The sequence below is a fragment of the Erigeron canadensis genome, chromosome 7, assembly GCF_010389155.1.
Source record: "Erigeron canadensis isolate Cc75 chromosome 7, C_canadensis_v1, whole genome shotgun sequence".
In the NCBI taxonomy this organism is placed as follows: Eukaryota; Viridiplantae; Streptophyta; class Magnoliopsida; order Asterales; family Asteraceae; genus Erigeron; species Erigeron canadensis.
In genome coordinates this window covers 10765303-10786437 of record NC_057767.1, presented here as the reverse complement: position 1 = coordinate 10786437, position 21135 = coordinate 10765303, and the positions used below count along the sequence as shown (strand labels likewise).

At 34.2% G+C, this 21135-nt stretch overlaps 1 protein-coding gene across 1 annotated transcript; it reads right to left on the bottom strand.

The window, feature by feature from the left end:
- On the bottom strand, positions 1–7306 carry LOC122607796 (protein RCC2-like). The gene is made up of 15 exons (XM_043780846.1): positions 7025–7306; positions 6853–6914; positions 6121–6188; positions 5664–5785; positions 4696–4801; positions 4187–4238; positions 3898–4015; positions 3755–3785; positions 3637–3660; positions 3058–3182; positions 2848–2929; positions 2327–2449; positions 1544–1597; positions 947–1016; positions 1–495 (listed from the first exon to the last, which is right to left on the bottom strand). Exons 1-15 carry the CDS (start codon positions 7188–7190, stop codon positions 169–171), a joined length of 1530 nt encoding a protein of 509 aa, XP_043636781.1. The 5' UTR covers positions 7191–7306; the 3' UTR covers positions 1–168.
- Between the last annotated feature and the right edge of the window lie 13829 nt (positions 7307–21135).

The following is a 21135-nucleotide window of genomic DNA, read 5'->3' as shown; positions in this document are numbered from 1 at the left end:
TTCAAGAAAAAACCGTCCAAAACGAAAATAGATTAATTCGCAATAGAACCGATACAAAAGGTTAATCATCCTCTAACCGTTAGCTCTCATTTGTTCAAAATGCTCAATGAATCAGAATACAAAGTTAGTATGAAAGTACAAAGTATCACCAAGCCAAAATTAGTCGGCTCATGCCTTCTTTGGTCTTCCTCTTCCTCTCTTAACCGGTGCAGCACCACTTTCTTTGGCGGCTGCAGGAGGGCGCCCCCTGCCACGACCGGAAGACTTCCCGCCTCTTTTACTCTTTTTTTCAGCAAAACCATTAGCTTCGGAGTCACTACTATTATCATCTTCATGAACACTTTCATCCCCCGTGTCAGAAGATTCTTCAGATTTCTTCTTCCTCTTGTTAGTTGTTTTAGCAGCGGCCTTTTTGTTAGTTTGCTTCACGGGTGGTGGTTCAAAACTGGGTTCTTCAACCCCTTCACCAGCAGGTTTGCCGTCATAAATTTCAAGCTGTAAAATACAACCAATGGTCACGTAAACTGCTAATTAGATTATGGCAGATGGCAAGATAGGACGCCACTGGGGCACTGGTGAATAAGAGTTCGGGTGAAAACAGTTCAGTCTTTTAAATGGCTCATTTGGGTCAGCTCAGGTTGAGCCATGTTCAAAATCAATCTATTTACAATCAATCTTAATATATTAATAAAATGAGTAAGAAATATTTCCACCATCAAGATTTTGCTGAAGTTCAACACATCCTATTTGACCCATTCCTCTTTTAGCTTTAATATAACTAACTCGTTTGAGAAGAAAAAAACAAAGCACAATTGACCTATTGATAAGCAAACAGGTTCAAATCGTCAAATCTGTACATTTACCAGCAAACTAATGATTTCAATATATAAACTTGAGTTCACCATGACAAGACAGAAGAATCAACACTACATTACACGCTAGTTACCTGCTCAAGTTGATCAGCAACATTTGTCCGGTCAATCACCACCAAGGAATGCGCGAAACCACATGCAACACTACAAGGTGACAAGATAATCACATAGTAGTGAAAATAACATTAGGGGTGTGAGGATGTATGTAAAAAGTGAATGTAATCTTGAATAATCAAAATCGAACCAGCTGTAATAAAACGAGCTGTTCCTTAACCACAAAATATTATAAGATTAAATGAACAAATGACGCCATTATCATAACAAGAATGAAAAAAAAGAGACAGTCTGTGAAAAAGAAATAATTTTTTCTCAACTAAATCATGTTTGGGCAATTAGTTGTGCCTACGATTTTCAAGGGTGTAGTGGTGTACTAATCAAATAAGTGTTCGGTAAAATCTGATAACTTAATAAATTTCAAGATAGAAGACCAAATAAGACGTTCTTGCATAAAACAAAAAGACAATCAGTGAAATTGATATAACGATTTCTCAAATAAGCTTAGACATAAAGGGATAAACAAGTAAATAAATTTTGATAAGAACTCGGATAATCAGAAACGGGACATGCTTATCAAATACTTTTAGGTATATATAAGATAACCGAGTACTAACCTTATAACATGCATGCCTTCAAGGGTGTCAACCTTTTTGGGGATTGCAGAAGATCTGCAACTCATAAACACATATGTTTGCAAACATTAGAAGATGAGAAAGAGTAGTGTCGAAGCCAGGAATTATAATTTGGATGGACCAGAACTATTCAACAAGTAATAAAAGCTACAAAGTATTGATTTTTAAAGATAACAAAATAAAAAGAGAGATGGCAAAAGACTTTCAAACTTCCAAAGTAAAGAAACACATAAATCACAAAAATCAAAACTAAAACAACCACCACATCTCAATTCTCAAATCAACTACAAACATATTGAATGATCACGAAAACCCACAAAGACCTAGGTCAAAATAAAAATAAAACAATCAAAACAGATATCTATATATTAGTATATGTATGTTAAATTGAAATAAAAATGATAAAGAAACCTAATGGAATGAACAACTAATATACCTGAAAGTTGAATATTGAAATGAGTAAAGCATAATGAAAGGTTTTGAACTTCCTCTACTAAATAGAGATATGAATAAAAAACGGCTAATGAAAATTGAAAAATGTTTAAAAAGTGACAGTGATATTTCTTTCGGTTGGCTTGATGTTATTTTTAAAAATTTTGTTGGAGTGGGCCTACCATATAATAAATAAAAAATTTTAAAAATTTCACATATAAATCTTTGTATAATTAGTTTGTGGGGGTGGGCCTTGGCCCTCTCTACTATCAAAGTGGCTCTGCTACTGAGAAAGAAGACATGCAGGTTAAAACTATATGCAAAGTAACATACTTCTGCTGGTGAGGTCCATAGCCAAGTTCACCAGATTGAGCATGACCCCAACTTATGCATGAGTTATCCGCACCAACAAAATGGTGCATACTGCCTGAATCCATACAGCGTATGTTCCAACCACTACATAAACAAAGGAAACAACGATGTAACTACTTGTATACGTAAATATTACCCCACTTACTAATGAGAGGGTGAAACAATAAAGTGAAAATATAGCTTAAAGGAAAGAGGGCAAATAGAACAAACGAGCCAAAAGTCGTTGAGAGTTTAATTGTAATGTAGTGTTTCCTAAAACAGTTTATTCAAGAAGTGATGCTATTACTAAAATTCATGATTAATGTAATAACATTTAACACACTTAATATTTATATGGAAAAAAAAGAGTATCTGAGCAACAAATATTTCGGGGCAACTTTACACACATCAAAAAACTATCCATTTTTGACATGTCACCCAATCCACCCTTTTTAGCTGGCATCTAATCAAAAGTTAGTAAAAAATAGTTAGAAGATAGAAACCTGAGATCCATCAGAGGTTTAGGGTACATTGAATCGTCACCAGTTGACTTTATCTTCCCCCACATATACAACTGCCCTCCAGCTGAATAAACAAATTTGTCACTCAGAATACACTATTTTCTTAAAATATAGATAAAGCTTATACCAATTTAGCATGTGCAAAATACATTTCTTCTTTTAATGTTGTTAAAAGATATAAGATGACAATACCAGCTGTAACTGAAGAGTTGACAGAACCAGCAGAGACCACTGCACTGGGAGGTATAAGATTATGCTTTGTGAAAAGGTCGACACGGCGAGGACTGAACTCATCCTTTTGCTCTCTATGTCCAAGCCTATAGTCGCAGTTTATGATAATAGGATTAAAATGAAATTCAGAGGGTTAAGAACGGTACTAATTAAGCTCAAACTAACATTCATCTTGAAATGGACAAGTAAACTTGGGTCATATTTGTTTTTTACGAAGGGTCAAATGGATAGTATATTACGATGAAACGAACCAAAAGATTTAAAACTTAAAAGTAGTTTGAACGTGTAATGAATTACTTCCAGGTTACAACAATGATTTAAATAATCGTATATGAATAAAATATATATTACTCTTTACTATTTCTAGTCATACTTATATACTGTTTATTTACAGACATGCAAAACAGACAAAACAGTCTTGGCCCAACGAAGTTTGAACCACGTAAAAGGGTACTTGTTTAGACCCAAACCCACTTTGACTTATACCCAACCAGCCAACCTCTCATGACCAGCATCTTAAAAGAAAATTTAGATACTAACCTTCCATATCCTCCATAGCCCCACCTGCAACGTTTTATAGAGAACAATAATTTAGCAAAGGAGAAACCCATTAATTACAAATGCATACTCATTTATAATTATAAGAACACACACTTACGTGTAAACAAAGCCCTTCGAGTCCACGGCAACTGAACAACAACCATATTAGAGAGGAAAAAGCCATTATTAAAATAGCTAATACAGCTTAGGACCATACAACACAAAGCAAGAGAAAAAAGATGCACAGGATCTATAAATAACCTGTATGGTTCGATCCACAAGCCACTTTTACTATGGTTTCATTGGCAAAAGCAGCTATGGCCTTGGGGCGAGGTTGAGCCTCATAAGCAAGCTTCACAGAGCTGTCCTTAGTATTGTACTGCAAATACAATAACATACACTTCGTCAAAGTTGGAATAAAATGAGCTACACGATAAAGTTTATTTCGGGGGAGGACTGGACACGATTAATGTACATTTATGATCTTAGAATTTCTTCTTATAAAAAATGAAAGAAATAATGAAAATGTGTTACTGTGTGTTGTGTGTACCTCATTGTCAGTTCCATGTCCAAGTTGGCCATACTGTGGAAGCCCAGCAGTTCTGGAAACCATAATACATTCAACAAATATTTGGTTAACAGCTTGTCAGCACAATATATCTAAATTAAATATCATAACCAGAGAAAATACAATAGACCAGCAGATCAAAACATATTTATGTCCAACACAGTTGGTTGTAAAACTGTTGGGTCAGTACGATTAGCCCAAAACACTTTTATGCCCAAATTATATTTTTATAAAGATTTAATGTGTCAAATATGAATTACAAAATATACTAATTCAATGAGAATCAAATATCCATACAAAATAATTAAGAGATTACAATCTGAACAACTTTCAGGCATTTTGACCCAATTCAATTTAACCTATCTATATGATTTTACATGTTAGACACACAATGGAACAAAGCACACCCCGACCCATTTATAAGTAAATGGGTCAAAAGTGCCAACTTCAAACATAAAAAGCCAGTATCTAAGAAGTTGCAATGACCATACAGTATAGAAGCCCCTTCAACAGAAGTCAACCATACAGTAAAATCAGCTCCACATGCGACATGTGTTACATCAGCTACTTGACAGCGTACTGGGTATAGCTCGATTTCTGCAATAGAAGAGAAGTCACTATTAGCATAACGACAACCTTCTCAAGACTAATAACTCTTTATTTTTATGGGTTAACCTAGATATGCCACCGGATTTACGAGCCGACTAACCCCAAGGCAACCACCCGCTTTGCGGGTAACCCAAAGTCGCCGCGGATGAACCTCCGTGGTCACAATGGGATATATCTTTTACTCCTAGTATTCGAACTAGAGACATCCAACTATTTCACCCGTAAAGACCAAGCTTTTACAGCTAGGCCTCCATCCTTGTGGTTCTAATAAGTCAAGAAATACCAACAGATAACAAGAATGTGAAAGAATAAACTATTCACTGTTTAGTGTTATTACTTTGTAATGGCTTTTACTTTGGGGCTGCTTGATTTGCTTTTTGAAACTGACTACTTGCTGCAACAAAACTGATTGTCAAAGGATGTAATAATATAATCAGATTTGGATAATCCAATTCGTTCTTGTTGCGATAAAGCTGATTGTCAAGGGGTAAAATATAATCGCTTAACTACCTTATTGAGAAACTTGTACTCCCATCACAAAAGACAACCACCTCATTATTTCACATTAATTCCCTATTTGATCAGATTATCAAAAAGTGATCATCTTTTTATTACGACTTCAAAAGGCAGACTACATCCAAACACTATCACCTACAGCCCATGTGATTAAATTTAACTATTCAGAACCATATAGTTACTTTTCAAATTGCATATCCAAACAAGCCTTTTTCACTTGGAAGGTTAAGTTAGTAGATGTTAGATCATTATTTTGGTGCCATGACTATATATCCACATCTCTTTACATCTAATAAAAAGAATGTGTTTCCACAAAAGAATAACAAAAACTTACCATTTCTCACCGAGCCTGAACCAAGCTGCCCATGTTTATTCCAGCCAAAAGCCAAAGAAAGGCCATCTTCAGTAACTACAACTGTGTGGGATCTCCCACTACTTGCTTTAACAATTTTGTAACTGAAGCAAGATGGATACATTGATAGTGTTAGTAAAACTATGAGCAGTTTCAGTATGCAAATATGTATACAAGACTGATAGTAAAAGAACATGCAGCTATGAACTTGCATCTCATCGGTATTCAACACCTACTATATTTGTAAACCAGATCAAGCTCTCTTGTTTAGAAAATAATTAGCTTTTTGGTAATTCTATTCAAGTTGAAGGAGGTATTTTCTACAGGATAAACCATAAATGCTTATCATCCTATTCTCTCACTGTCAAAATGCATATCTAAATACACCATAGTTTGCAAGCCATATGTAAATAAATAAAAAAAGAACAAAAAAACTCACGAAGCAAGTGCAGAGACGACAGTCGGCAAATCTCGTTGTACTTGATCCCCGTGTCCAAGTTGCCCCTTCTGCAAATTCACAACAATTCTCAAGAATTAAAAACTATCAAATATTTGTCACTTTAACAACACAAACTTCATGGTTATTAAGCATTTGCAAAAACAGTTTAGTCCTTCAAAAGTTTTCTGCCCTATAACATCTAGAGAAAATACCTATTTCATGGTTTGCGACTCATGATAATTAAAAAGGCATGATAGCCCTGACATTTTCATCTTATTATACAAAAAGTGCATCTTCAAACATTGATATCAAACAATGATATATATACACAATAACCATCACGAATGAGCTACGGAAAAATCAAGCTTTATACAATTTAAAAACACAAACTTTATCCTACCAACCTACTGTTTCAGACTTTCAGTTGTCTCAATAGGGAAAAGATACTAACTTTTGTCCCAAATGAACATTAAATGCTAACTTCGACTACATTTTTGGGTAAAGATTCTTGCTAATGACCTTAAAAAAGCTTATATCGCAATATCACATTGCCGCGGTAAAATTTTGTTAAATACTCCATAACAATATAAATAACATTATTAAAGCAATTTAGTATTTACCCTTTTCATTTTACAAAGTAAAACTTTATAGTTTATATATACAATAAACATCTCAACCAAATACAAATATAAATATATATAAATATAGATATAGATATAGATATAAACTTACATCATTTCTTCCCCAAGTATAGCAACGTCCATTCACATCCAATGCTATACAATGGCAAGAAGCTATACAAACAAAAATTATATCTTGAAAAATGAAATAAATAAATACTAACAGAAAACACCCATTAATGACAAAAACGACGTCGTTCCAGAAATAAATAAATAAACCTTACCGCAACCAGAAGCAACATAACAAATATCAACACCGATAAGTGAGCGGAGTCTAGTGGGAGAAACCAAGCTACTATCCGGCACTTTACGACGGCCGATTGTGTCCCACGCCGTCGTGCCACAGAACAACAATTCGCCGCCAACAACACCCTTTTCCGCCGTTGACATTTCTGGTCAGAAAAATTGGATCTTTCTTTGTTTCAAGATTTATTGTTTGTGTTTTTTGAAAACCCTAAAAGTGTATGTATGTATGTAACTAATACTTACTGTGTATATATAAAAGAAATGAAATTGGGTGTGTGTGATTATTATAAATAATTAAAGGCTAGTATAGTATAGTAGTAATAAATTCAAAAAATAAAATTATAGATGCATACTGAAAAAGGGGATTGGGTGAATTTGGGTGTTTGGGATTTTACGTTTCCAATGGTTACTTTATATTTTAAACTATTTTTTTTTTACTTTATTTTTAAGTCATTGTCAAGCTAGATTTTGTTTTCCCACTCTTTTTTAGTCCTTTCACTTCGTTACTTTTTGAGTTTTTGCTTTTTTTTTTTTTTTTTTTTCTATTTGAATGTTCTTATTTTCGTTTTTCATTTTACAAAACTTTTAAAGTCGATTAGGCCGTTTGTTTTAGGAAAACACAATTTTCGTATTCTTTTGATCATATCGACGTCACAACGTCACATTAGTTGTTCTCTTTTTAAAATTACTATCAATAACAACCACTCTTTATAGAAACTTGTTCTTCACTTCATTCTCAAACACTTTATTATTATATCCCTTCACACCTATCACACATTTGGTCTAACAACAATGTGTCTGCCACGCTGATTTTGGAATAAGAGATAGACACAAGCATGTAGACACATGTTAGTGATAACATCCAAATTTGGATGCACATTTGATGCCATGAATAATCTCTTATAAAAAATGGCCTTTTAAGTTGATAATAAGAATTACGAAAATACTCGTACAATGTGTGGTAACGAACATCAGAAGAGTATCATTCATGAAATAACATTTTGTGATAGGATGATAATAATTTGCCGTATTTAATGTTGAAAGAATTGAACCATTTTGTAATGGGATAATAATTTTTTGCGTATTTAATGTTGATTTAAACTTTTGATGAAAATATCAAATATGGAACTTTATAAAATAATAAATTGGCCTCAATATCATATTCACAACATAGCCTTTTCTCATAGGATATTGATTTTGAATTGATATGTATGGTCCATACATTCATATCACTCAATGCTACTTGTATTAGATCCTTATAGATCTCTATTTGTTTTCAATGTTGGTGTTGAGATAGTTGTTAAGCGATTTAGAATATTCTAAGGCTAGATAACTAATACGAGTATAACATTGTGCTTACGGAATGTTTGGGTTATAGGTTATTTAAAAGTATTATCAGCTTCAAGTAAAATGCTTTTGTATCTTATTTAAACCATTTTAACATATACATCAAATTTGCTCAATGTAAAGATTACATCTTTGATTCACTAAGTATTTGTTTTTTAGTCCCATGAAGGGTCAAAATAGCTAGATTTTCCACTCTATATATATAACTTTTTTCATTTTTAGTTGCTTAATGTGTCCTTGTCCAATTACTTTATATAGCAGTAATATGGTTGAGCAATTGCTACAATGATGTATACTAGCAGCTGCGACTTACAAAAGTAAAGTCATCAAGCCAAGAATTTATAAGACTTGGTAAATGCACACAAAGAAACCGGAAAACCGCAAGTTATGTTCTCCAAAGCGACTTACGATGATGTGGTTATCGACCACCTAAACCATGTTACCGGATAGTCAACAAAAAATACAATAGGGGTATGTTTATTCGAACTTTTCTTATTTGAGTTTACGACAATTATCCTCTTCTTGTGGGTCAACCTTTATTTTTACTACATTTAAGGTTTATGTGTAATTTTTCAGAAATTATTACTATTCTTTCCATTTTTGGTTTCTAAATGTCAAATGAACAACTATTTAGCTTCATAAAAGATCAAATATGTGTTGGTTGTTTGTTCTTGAGTAAAGAAGTCATAGAACTTCAAAGATTAATGGCTTTTTGTTTTAAGAAACTGAACCTCAAAGTACATCAACAGAAAGGTCAATTCACTAAAGCGATATAGATTTCAAGATTTATCTTACTAAACAAGATGATTAAGCAAGGGTCATTCTTCCTATGTAAACAACAATAAGGTAAAATCTAATCCATAGTACATATAATAAATGAGGGCTTTTACCTTCTCAAATAATCAGCCGCCCAAAAACTATTTAGTTTTTAAAAATCAATGGGAAAGAAAGTTAAAGATGGTTTTAAGTACATTTGAAATGGTATGAGATAGTTCTAAGCCTCTTGCGTATGAGATGATATGTGTATTATTTTTGTTTAGTAGAAATTGTATTTCTTGCCACTGACCTTTCTTTATTTTCTTATAATTCAAAATGCGTTTTTATTATATCATCGATCAAATAGTCGAACTTTGTCATATTGTTTGCTTCTGTGTTAATAATCTTTTTGGCATGTATAACATGCTCTAATGGACTCATGTTCATAGTTTGGTTGCTGTTAGGTTTTTTGTTAAAGCTACTGTTTGGGACTTCGGCTTGCTTTATGGGCTGCCACTTTTGTCAAGAAAATTGGTTGGTGTATCCTGCACAATTTACATGTTTTGTATCATGGGATACGTAAAACAAATTAAAAGCTTGATAACTATTAATATCGTAATGATGATTAAATGAGATAACTTATGTTTTGTTTAATTTTATATCATGTTTTTCGATAACATGTTCTTATCAATAACATAATTACTATGTTGGTGGCTCAAGGTACGTGTTGCTTTTTGGAGGTCTTTTTTGCTACTTTGACTACTATTGTTGCTACAAAAATAATAAATGGTATCTATCTGCTTGGTTTCATATGTTGTTACTTAGCTTCGTTGTCAATTGACATTTTTGCACGTTAACCTGAATTGCATGGAAACAATGAATGTAAGCTGCTTCAAAGTGTCTTTTTTCTATGTTAATATGTTTATCATATTGTTCTATAGAATAATCTACATAAACATTTAACATTGCAGCTACTTTATTTGAGCAAGATAATGGTGGGGGCTATAGTCTGCTATTCAGGCATTTCAAATCATGTTATCTTTTGTTTAGGCTTTTTTAAGTAAAATTGTGAGAGTAATATAGTGTGTAGTGAATATGTATATCATATATATATATATACACAAGTTTTTTGGTAAGTAGAACATAGAAGGAACGAGTTACATATGGGCTGTGCTTTTTGGTGCATTTGATAAAGAAAATGGTATAGACATAAAAAAGATTTTGTGAAAAGCTTAATGGTACCAGTTCATATGTATACATATATAAAGTGATTTTGTTGTGGTCATGTTTTTATTTGCATAATTTTCAGCCAACTTCATTATATCTTTGCAATGGTATGTACGAAAGAACATTAGGATGTTACGACACGAAGGTTGTTCGTAAACGAAGGCTTCCGCAGAAGATAAAGGAGGTAAGGATTGTTTCCCTATAAACTCGTGATTGGGTCTTATCACCTAAGTCCAGTAAAGAAGGAAAGAATCCTCCTGGACTCTTATAGCCTAAGACTTAAAAAACCCTAAAGAGGCTTAACTTTTCCTCCAAAATAAATTCTCTCTATAAAAGAGAATCCTAAAGACCTCTCAAGGCATTCATAAAGGCTATTTGCCTCAATTATTCAAAATAAGCAAAAGCCCTTACAAGGGACACCGCATTACAAAAGACCAATAGTTTTAGAAAGACCAATAGTCTTACATATACCAGGCTATGCGCCTCAATTATTCAATATAAGCAAAAAGTCCCACAGGGACAATGCAAAAGACTAATTGTCTCAATATAAATGGAGGGTTGCAACCTCAATAAACAAAGGGAACAAGCTAATAAGGACGCCTGAACAAGCCAATCCAAAATACGCAAACATATACACACAAACATGGAATAAATTAGCATAAGTCTGATACATAAATTCCATAATATAAGGTTTGCAATTAAACCTAATCAAAACGGGACTTCACGACCAAAAAATCGTATGCCCCGGCATTACGAAGATGGGTAATACCATGAATATAACCGATAAACAGATACTCTGGAGACCTTTCAAGACGAAGCAGGTTTAGGAGCGCAAATCACAGGACCAATCAACTTTACAATCTCAAGATCGCTGGCAAGAGTCTCACAGACATATAACAGAAGTCTAGTATAAATGAGCAATTACGGGTCCCTGAGACTACATGACAGAAGTATGCCACGCCAAAGGCTTCGCAATGAAGAGTATGCCATTGCAAAAGGCTTCACAACGAAGAGTATGCCAAAGCTAAAAGCTTCGCATCGAAGAGTGCATCAACGCCAAAGACTATGTAACAAAGATCGTGCTTCAAAGCATCATCGAGGGTGAAAAGCAGTTGACCCTCAGAGCCTATGGAGTGATGCACTATGGTCATGCTACATAGATATTCATAGCTTATGGAGCCGGCGAGAACCACATTTCCATCGTAATAGAAGATCTCAAGAGGAAAGTCTAACGAATATCTCATTGATTACTGGTACGTAGCCTCTACTTAAAAGCATAATACCCTAAGTAGCAATCACCACCCTTGAAAATCACTATAAAACCTATGCTTCGTAAATACCAGCCAAATTTACGTGCTTGCGAATAGGAATAGAGCGTCGTGAAAGATGAGACGTCTTGGTCCTATTTCGGAACAAACCCATTTTTCTCTCCTTTGACGAAGACTTCACCTTCAAAACATTATAAAGCTTTTTACAAGCAAGATGCTGTCCGGGCTAAGAAACACAAAGGTTGCGTATCGGAACCTGGTTGACAAAGCATTTGCCACACAGATTGGCAGAAACTTGGAGATTTACCTGAATGACATTTTAGGGACGAAGAAAACCTCTTATAAAACATTTGGGAGACCTTCGGAAATCTCTGAGCAATCAACCCAATCCGAATAAATACTCTTTCGGCGTAAAGGAAGGAAACTTCCTTGGGTATTATAATAGCAACAAAGGGATAAATTTTAACCCCTCGGATATTGACAAATAAAAACAGGCCTCTCCATCAAAGATAACAAAAGAAGTCCATAGCTTAAATGGGGAAGATAACTTATTACGAAGAAAGATTAATAATAATAAAAATTTTGAAGACAACGACAGTTGGAACAGATTAAATAGAAGATAAAAGCAGCGATATGATAGAAGAGTTAATGTGGCCAGAAATAGTCCAACGCAGTGATTTACAAAAATTACCTTGTACCGGGGGGCTTGAGGTAGTACAAAGCACTTGTCACACGAAGGAAGCGTTAATTTGATTTCTCCAGAGTTTAATATAACAAACTTTGCAGCTCCTCATATTAAACCGGGGGGGGGGGGGGGGGGGGCTTGATGGTAATATGTCACCCTTCGTGACGAAACCTGACCTCCGTAACGGAACCGAACCTGCGTGACGAAGGTACCCGCTGTAAGCCTTAGCTAAATATGGAAGAGATTATCTCAATCTCTTCCTCCTAAATTAAAGAGATTTGCTCTTATCTCGTCCTAAATACCAGATCTGGCATATTATTAAGAATATTCTCTAAAACCTAAACTTATTCTCCAAAATAACCATCCCTATATATATAGATGAGTCTAAACCAAAATTCTCATTCTCCTCCTCTCCAGAAAACACACACACAGATCTGGACGTCCTCTTCTCTCTATAAGATATGTTCCAGCAACCTACAACAATATACTCACGTATCGACAACATATCAACATGCGGCCGGACGATAACTCTCCGTCCCGAAGCCCCCACAACCTGTAATGATTAGGCAAAAACATTCTTGAATATCGAGATATGATAATATCCGATTGATGAGATCTAAAACTCATTCAATACCACGATCATAATCGGCTATACATTACACACATACGATTGGCGTAAAGAGGCACGAACTCTACCGTAAGGGAATCGCCAACAAACAACCAAAAACACCCATCATCCCTCTTCTAAACCTAATCTCGGTTTGGTGTACAAACAGTGATGATTGAATCCTATGAAACGAAAAAGCAGAACTAACTCTTCTATCCTCATTTACTCCCCAATATATCACTCAAAGAACGATTAGTCACACAATGGTGAACATCAATATTTTCCAGTTTTATTATTCACAACAACATTGTACTTGCAGGATTTAAGATGCCAAATTAAAATTTGTTTCTAGCTTGAAAACTCTTCACTGTAACCTTATAAGTTCCATCTCCAACTTTAATGTTCAACAGATGGTCCACAACCTCGACATGACATTCCGGAATAAGCATTTCAATATTGGATCCATCCGTCCAGAGTATGATATCCTGAGAGAAAAATTGTCTAGGCAAATTGACAAATGTTATGCTAAGTAGAGTAGTACTACTAATAATAATTGCAGACGGGAAATGTTATGCTTAGTGAAGTAGTAAGATCATAATAATTAAAAAAGAAATACAACTGATGAGAAACTACCCACTACTCTACCCTTACCAGGACTTAGATAACTACCTAAAATCATAGTTGTTAGAATCTTACGAGTCACGAGTCGACTCTTACGAGTCGAGTCAATTTAGACCGAAAATGAGACGACTCGTTGTGTGACACTTTTTTCTCCTGACTCTTACGAGTCGCCGTATGAATTTGAAACGAGTCACTACGAGTCGCAAACTTATGATTGTGTTAGTTTGATAATATAGTTATATACTACATATCATATTTATGGTTCAATTATTCTGTATGTTATATATGTATTTTTTATTCTTTTAGTACGAATTTGGAGATAAACTGTAAATTTATGACTTAAAAGTATCGAATATGTGATGTTTTGGTAATATATCAAAATAATGAACTTATACTTTGTTTATAAATACGTCACATAGATATAATTATACAATATTATGTAGTATATACAAATGTCCAGACTTTTATGAGTCGAGTCACGTTTCGAGTCGTGAGTCAAAAATCAGCTTTTCGAATCGAGTCAAAAATTACGAGTCTAACAACTATACCTAAAATATTGATTCTCTCATTGGCAGACATGCCTTCTTGACGTACCGTACAAAGACAGAGCCCAAACTAGGGATGTGCAAATGACCCGACCTGGCCCGACCCGCGAAAACCCGGCCCGTGAAGGTACGGTGCGGGTCGGTTCGGGTTGGGTTACGGGCGGGTCACGGGTTTCCTTCACTTTTTTTCGGTTTTTGGCTTGCCCGACCCGCGCGACCCGTGACCCGAAAATGTCACAAAAGCTTGACCCGGCCCGTTAGCCCTACGGGCGGGTCAGTTCGGGGCGTTTTCGGGTCGGGTCACGGTTTTTTTTCTCATCCCTAGCCCAAACACAACTAAAGACTGATAACATGACTAGAAATAAAAGTAGTCCAACAAAATTAGGCCCAACCAAAAAGACCTTTAAAACGCCTAACAAAATGTAACCTAAATGACAACTTAACACCACATTTTTAGTTTTAACAATTCGTAGATGATGTCGATCTATTTAATGTCCAGAATAAATTTTTCATCTTCATTAATTTGGAAATTTGGATTTTCTTTATTCGACTTTTACCAAATGTTCATGGTGACTTATATACTCAATAGTAAATAGATGGCTATATATTAGCTACATAACATGTAGCCAACTAACTACATTATATAAACAAAAAGACATTTATATCTGTTCCTAAATAAACAAATATAGTTTTTTTTTTTCTCTTGAAATACATCACCTTTTAAGTACTAACCAGAAACACAATAGAAGATACATAACTCGTATACAACGAATTCTAAGTTCACAACATATCTAATTGATACAATTTCAATCAACATTTTTAGATCCATCTACGATTATCCTGGAATTTTTTTAAGCTAACTAACAAGAAAAAGTGCATCCATGAAACATTTAAAGAAATAAACAATGTGATTTTTAATCTTCCACTGAAATATCAAAAGACTTAAATATTAAACAATAAAAAAAATAGCAGATGTGTAATTCTTACATTTCGTTGATTTGGTGATATTGTCCAGGAAAATAGGGAAAGCAATCTCTCAAGTTATCCAACTTGACTACTTAAGTTGGGTAAGTCTTGACTTTTGATTTAAATCAAGGGTTAGGATTAAATAATGATCTTTTAGTCTTAACCTTTAATTTTAAATCAAAGGTTAAATTGTAGTAAATTGGCCCATCAAATTATTTATAACTTGAGGGAATCCCTTCCCAAGAAAATATTTATAAAAGTGGTGGAAAAATATTTATGAGATTTATTAGAATGAAATAGTGTTGTTAACCTTTAGATTTTTAAAAGGTTGGAAATAATTTAAGATAAAATGATGGGTAAATATTTTTATAAAGTAATCTAACAATCTAACCATAATAATAAAAGAGCTTCTTAAATTAATTTTTAAAAAAGTCTTCACCCTTGAATAAAAAACTACTTTAAATTGAGACCATCAAATTATTTTGATTACATCACTTTCTAATTTTAGATTAATACGAACTATTAATAATAATAACTATAACTAAACTAAATAATAATAATATTAACTTATCTACACCATTTTTTTTATCCCATTTTACAATTGAATCATCACAATAAGATATCAATTTTATTTATATACTATCTCTTATCATATTAAATTCTTAATCACAGACATTCTGATTTCAATATATTTTTCATAAGTTCTCTAAACTATTTTTTTAAAATCTATTTTGGATTCATCAAGTCTCTAATAACTTAAAAACATTTAAATTAACATATATATTTTCTATAAAGTTTTGAAATTTATAATTATTTAACTCATAATTATTTTTAAAACGTTAACTTTAACCACAATGACATTATCTCCTAATATACTACTTTTTCCGTTTCACTAGAAGTGTCCAGTTTTGAATTTTCAAAGTCTTTTTTGTGCAACTTTGACCTTAAGTATATTTGTTTGCGTTATATGATACTTGATGAAAATTCTATGAATTGATTGAGTTTTAAATGTGTTTCCATTGATATAACTTTCATCAAATATTATGTAACACAATTTAAAATATTTATGGTCAAAATTATTAAAAGAAGACTTTAAAAAAATTCAAAGTAGGACACATATGATGAGACGGAAAGAGTAATTAATAATAACAAAAGATGAAATGATATTAATAAAATCAATGGTCAAGATTTAAAATTTAACCTTTAACTATAATCTTAATGTTTAGAATGAAGCTGTTATAACTTGAAAATATCTTCATCCTATATTAGTATTAATTGTTATAGATATGTTAATTTTTCTTTTGACCTATCTTCTAACTTAACTATTATTTTTGATGTATTAGATTGGGCTTCATACTAATTTAGCTTCAAATATGCACGTCATCATATATTAGATGGTTTGAAGAGTAAATAAAGATGAATTTTGTTATAGGTAGTAATGTATGGAGTTAAAAAAGGTAATAAAAAATGTAAAAAGATGAAAGGAAACATTTTGGTGATAGTGTTTTTTTCATAACTAAATCTTAATTAAAAGATTAAAATGATAATAAGTTTTATATGAAGTCAAATAAATTAAAAAAGGCATATTTGTCTTTTTTGCTTTACTACTGTAAGGATGGTTAGTGAGAAAACTTCCAACGATGGATGGTTCACAATACAATATACAAACCAGTGGCAGATCCAGACATTTATAAGCTAAGAGGCACAATTTTATTTTTCCTTTTATCACTAAATTTTTAAAATATATAATCTACAAATAAATAGTTAATTTATACAACTTTGCTTGATACATTGATAAAAGGAAATTAATTTATTACTCTATAATAAAATACAAAATATAAGTTTTGTTATCGAAAATATGCACTAAATATTTTCTTAAAAAAAGATATATTAAGTTTAAGAACCATTTTTATTCTAATATAGGAAAGAATAAGTTAATATGTAAATGTAATACTTTTAAAAATTGAAGGACTAAATTGAAACTTTAAATCTACCTGAAATTGAAGCCCTAAAAATAACAACCGTCATTTCTGATAGTACTATCATTTCAAGCTTAATCTCAATAGATTTTTTTCTTAGTTCTTTGATTTCTTTCATCTATCCCACTAATGTTTTCATCTTTTATATAATATAACTCCGAGGCCTAATTAATTTAGAAAAAAAAATTACTAACAAAAATGGATGAGGGTGGGGTGGTGATCACCCTCATTATTCACTGGATTCCCCATTGATACAAAACATAGAGACACTTTTTGTAATTTACTCTTATTAATATAATTAATACTTAAAAGTTTTTTTTGGACCATATTTTTTAATATATAATTATAATAACAAAAGTTAAAAATAAAAATAAAAGTCAATTTGAAGAAATCAAGAAGTGTGATTGATCGATAAGTCATTTAAACAACTATCTTTGATTTAGTATACAAAAAGATGACATGAGTTTTTTTTATTAGTCAAATATAAAACTACTACATATATGCGGCTTCTAAATTAATTAGGCCCCATAGTTATATTATATAAAAGATGAAAGCTTTTTAAGGGTAAAGTTACACTTAAATTAAGGAGGGTTTAATCTTGTATGAGAAAACAATAATAAATGATTAATAGGGTAGAAATGGATGATTTTGTACTTGTTGGCAATTCCCTAATGGTGTGAGGAGATCATTAGCCTCACGCCACCAAGTGTAAAATATAAGGGTGTTTGTTTGTATGTGTAAGAAATGCATTGGCCTTTTAGCGGATCTTTCAAGGAGTATTTATAGACCCCTTGAGAAAGATCTAGACGGCTGGAGGCTAACGGTAACGTTGGATGTTTAGCCGTTAGCTTTGGACACCTGTGTCACAATCTTTGGCTCGAAGGTACAAGTATTAGTCGTACGTACTGAGGCAAGTTCTAACTTGTACTATTTGTCTGTGAGCTGACCGTAGCCTCCGTAGCTAGGTAGCGGAGGCTTCGCTTAGGTTATTGTAACTTAGGCTCCGGACCTCACCTTAGTGAAGGTTTAGTCCTTAAGTAACATACGTAATTCGTAGGGTTCATAGGATTAAGGATGGTACATCATCATGTCCTCCAGCCTAGCATTATATTCTTTTATCGTGGGGTAAGGCTAAGAACGCTATGAAGAATTAATAATTTTGAATTACAGTGGAAGTTATAATCCGCAGCTTTCTGTGTAGCTTTCTATACATTCCTTCACACCAAAAAGGAAAATTAAAAAACTAAAAAACGAATAAATAAAAATGGTGATGCATTGATTGATTTTTGTTTTATACTCATTATGATATCGTTAGTGGGGGACACATTTTGCGTTGTCATGAATTTTGGGTAACTGGAGCGTTAGCACGAGACATGTGGTTGATGCTTACGCCGTTTTGTTTCGATACGTCCCATCGCATGAACAGTTATTTCCCTCTTGCCTATAAATACTTCCTTCTTTTTTCTTATTTCTTACTTTTTTCCTTTCCAAAACATCTTTTTCTCTCCTTTTTCTTGAGTCCGTAGCCTTCGTGGCCTCTTAAGCCTTCTCTCTTTTGTTTGGATCATCCACAGGTGTGTGCAATTTTTCTTACTTTTATTTTTAAGTATGGGTAATAGGAAAGATTTATGTATTAGTTTCTGTAATGTTTCAAAAGAGGAGTTTGTCCAGTTTATTTCCGACTATAGGTTTCCTCCAGGTTATCATTACACTGTCCCTCGCCCCTCCGATAATGCGAGGATGGTTCCGGAGGGTAAAGTTGTCTTGTATATGGTCATGTTGGAGATATCAAACGTTCGCATACCCTTTACATCATTTTTTCTTGAGGTCATGAAGCATTTTAGGTGCCATATTTCTCAATTGACTCCTTCTGGGGCCCTCCGGATAACCATGTTTGAAGCTGCATGTCGCGCCCGGCAAGCAGAGCCTACGGTGGGAAATTTTCGTAAGTTTTATTGTTTGGGTGCGGATGGATACTAGTTTACAATCAAGAAGAGGCCCGACTCAAATATGCCGGAGTGTATATTTTGGGTAAATGCATCTATAAAGGGATGGAAGAAGAGATTCTTTTACGTGGATGCCTCTATTGTACCCGCCGCATATCCAGCTTTACTTAAGATGAAAGGAAACGCACGTGGCATGCTTGCAGATACCGCTACTGAAATTGAATTTGATAAAGAGTTGGTGACTCAGTTGTGCAGGCTTCCGACGTTGAGTCGAACCCTTCCGGAAGCTGTTTTGTATTTAGCCCGACTAAGTTCTGTTTGGTCGTATCATCCTGTCGCTCCTAGGCTTGTTAATAAAGAGGGGGAGGGTACGGAGCCTCCGACCCTGCCTACAGATTTTTTGTATTAGTGTCATAATCTTATTTATTTTGCACTTGTGTGTTTTATTGTTTTGCCATGTTACTGACGTTATTTACATCTCTTTTTGCAGTCATCGAATTCTTATAATACATGGGTAGTGATTTGGAAGACATTGATGTTGTTCCTGACCTTCCGGAAGGTCAAACTGTTCCGGAAGTTCACCGCATTTCGCATTAGCGAGAGGCTACTGTTCTAAAAGATACTCTGGAGACTATCCAACATAGGAAGGATATTGAAGAGGATTTTGCTAATCAACTTTTGGTGAACAAGAAAGGCGAGGATAAGGAAGAAACCGCAACCAGTAGAGCTGTCGAGGAGCTAAGTTCAAAGAAGAGAAAAACCGACAAAACAAAAATGTCCAAGTCTCGCAAGAAATCGAAACTTTAGGATGATGTGATTTTGGAAGAAAACACCGGTAGTAACAATCAAGAGATTGAAGGAGAGATTTCTGCGAATCCTCCGAGACATGGGGTAGGTAAGAGTCTTATGGCTGTTAGGATAATGAGGAAAAGTACTCAAGAGGATGTCCATGTACTTGATGATTCTGATGATGAGGCCTCCGGCACAGGTGATCGTGAGGCGGATCGTTCTGGGAGCGACATGCCTCCATCTTAGCGTATTCCGGAGGTTCCTATGTCTAAAGCCCCCTTCAAGCTCGTTTTTCCTAGGATTCCCTCCGACAGCCGTTTGGAGAAGCCAGAGGAGAAAGAGGATTTCATTGCCCGGATAATACCTCCGACCTGTCTACAAGAGGTGGCCTTGTTATCTATGGAGGAGTTTCGGAGCTCTACCAATAAGACCTCCATTCATGAAATATCTAGAGCAGGTATCTAGTTTTTCTTAATTATTTCAATTTATATTGTTTAAGGTTGCGTGCTCTTATTGTCTTAAACTTGATCATTAGAATGACTTTTGGTGTCGTTAGGATGTGTTGGAGGCTGAGAGAGATGACTTGAAACAAAAGAATCAAGGGTTGTGTCGTAAGCTCTGGAAATTAAAACTTGAAGATCCCGAACTTCAGTCACAAAAGGTAGCAGATATGGAAGCAGAGAATGTGATCTTCAAAAGGCAAGCGGAGATGGCGGAACAAGAAGTGTCCGCTCATCGAAAAAGAATCGAGGAACTTATACAGGAAAAAACCAAGTTTGATGAGCAGTTGTTTGAGGAGAAGGCGAAGGTTGAACAACTGGCGTTGGAAGTGGCTACAAGGAGGTTAAGAAGGATTTGCGTGATAAGCTTCAGGAAATGGATGAGAGTATTGATCAGTTAACGGAGGATAGGGCGGAGCTTGTGAGGGGCATTCCTTCTATCTTTGATAAGCTTCGATCTTCTCTCCATCCTTCCTACAAGCTCTGGGGCCTCCGCGTCTGCTCATGCCACTGCATCCTCCGCTGCTCCTTCCGGCTCAATTATCCAAAACCCTTGATTATTTGGTTGAATCTACTTTGCTCTTGTGAACAATTTGAGACTTGATTTGTAAGGCCTGTGTTGGTCGTGTATATTTTGTTTCTTTCCCCCATGATATGGTCTGTAAAGCCCTGGTGGCTAGTACAATATTCTCTCCCTCTTTCTTAACTATCCATGGGTTACGGCTTGCTATTGATGTGCAATAGCCGAAGACAATGCTCTTTTATGTATATTTACTTGTTTGTGTTGTCATATGCATGCGACTTATGTGTTTTTAAGTAATGCATTATGTAAAAAAAAAAAGGTTGTCTAGTG

Coding starts and splice junctions, on each gene's coding strand:
- LOC122607796 (XM_043780846.1), bottom strand. CDS start 7,190: ATGTCAACGGCGGAAAAGGGTGTTGTTGGCGGCGAATTGTTGTTCTGT. Junction 4,016..4,186: donor GACATGGAACTGACAATGAG/GTACACACAACA, acceptor TTGTATTTGCAG/TACAATACTAAGGACAGCTC. Junction 3,786..3,897: donor TTGTGGATCGAACCATACAG/GTTATTTATAGA, acceptor GTTGTTGTTCAG/TTGCCGTGGACTCGAAGGGC.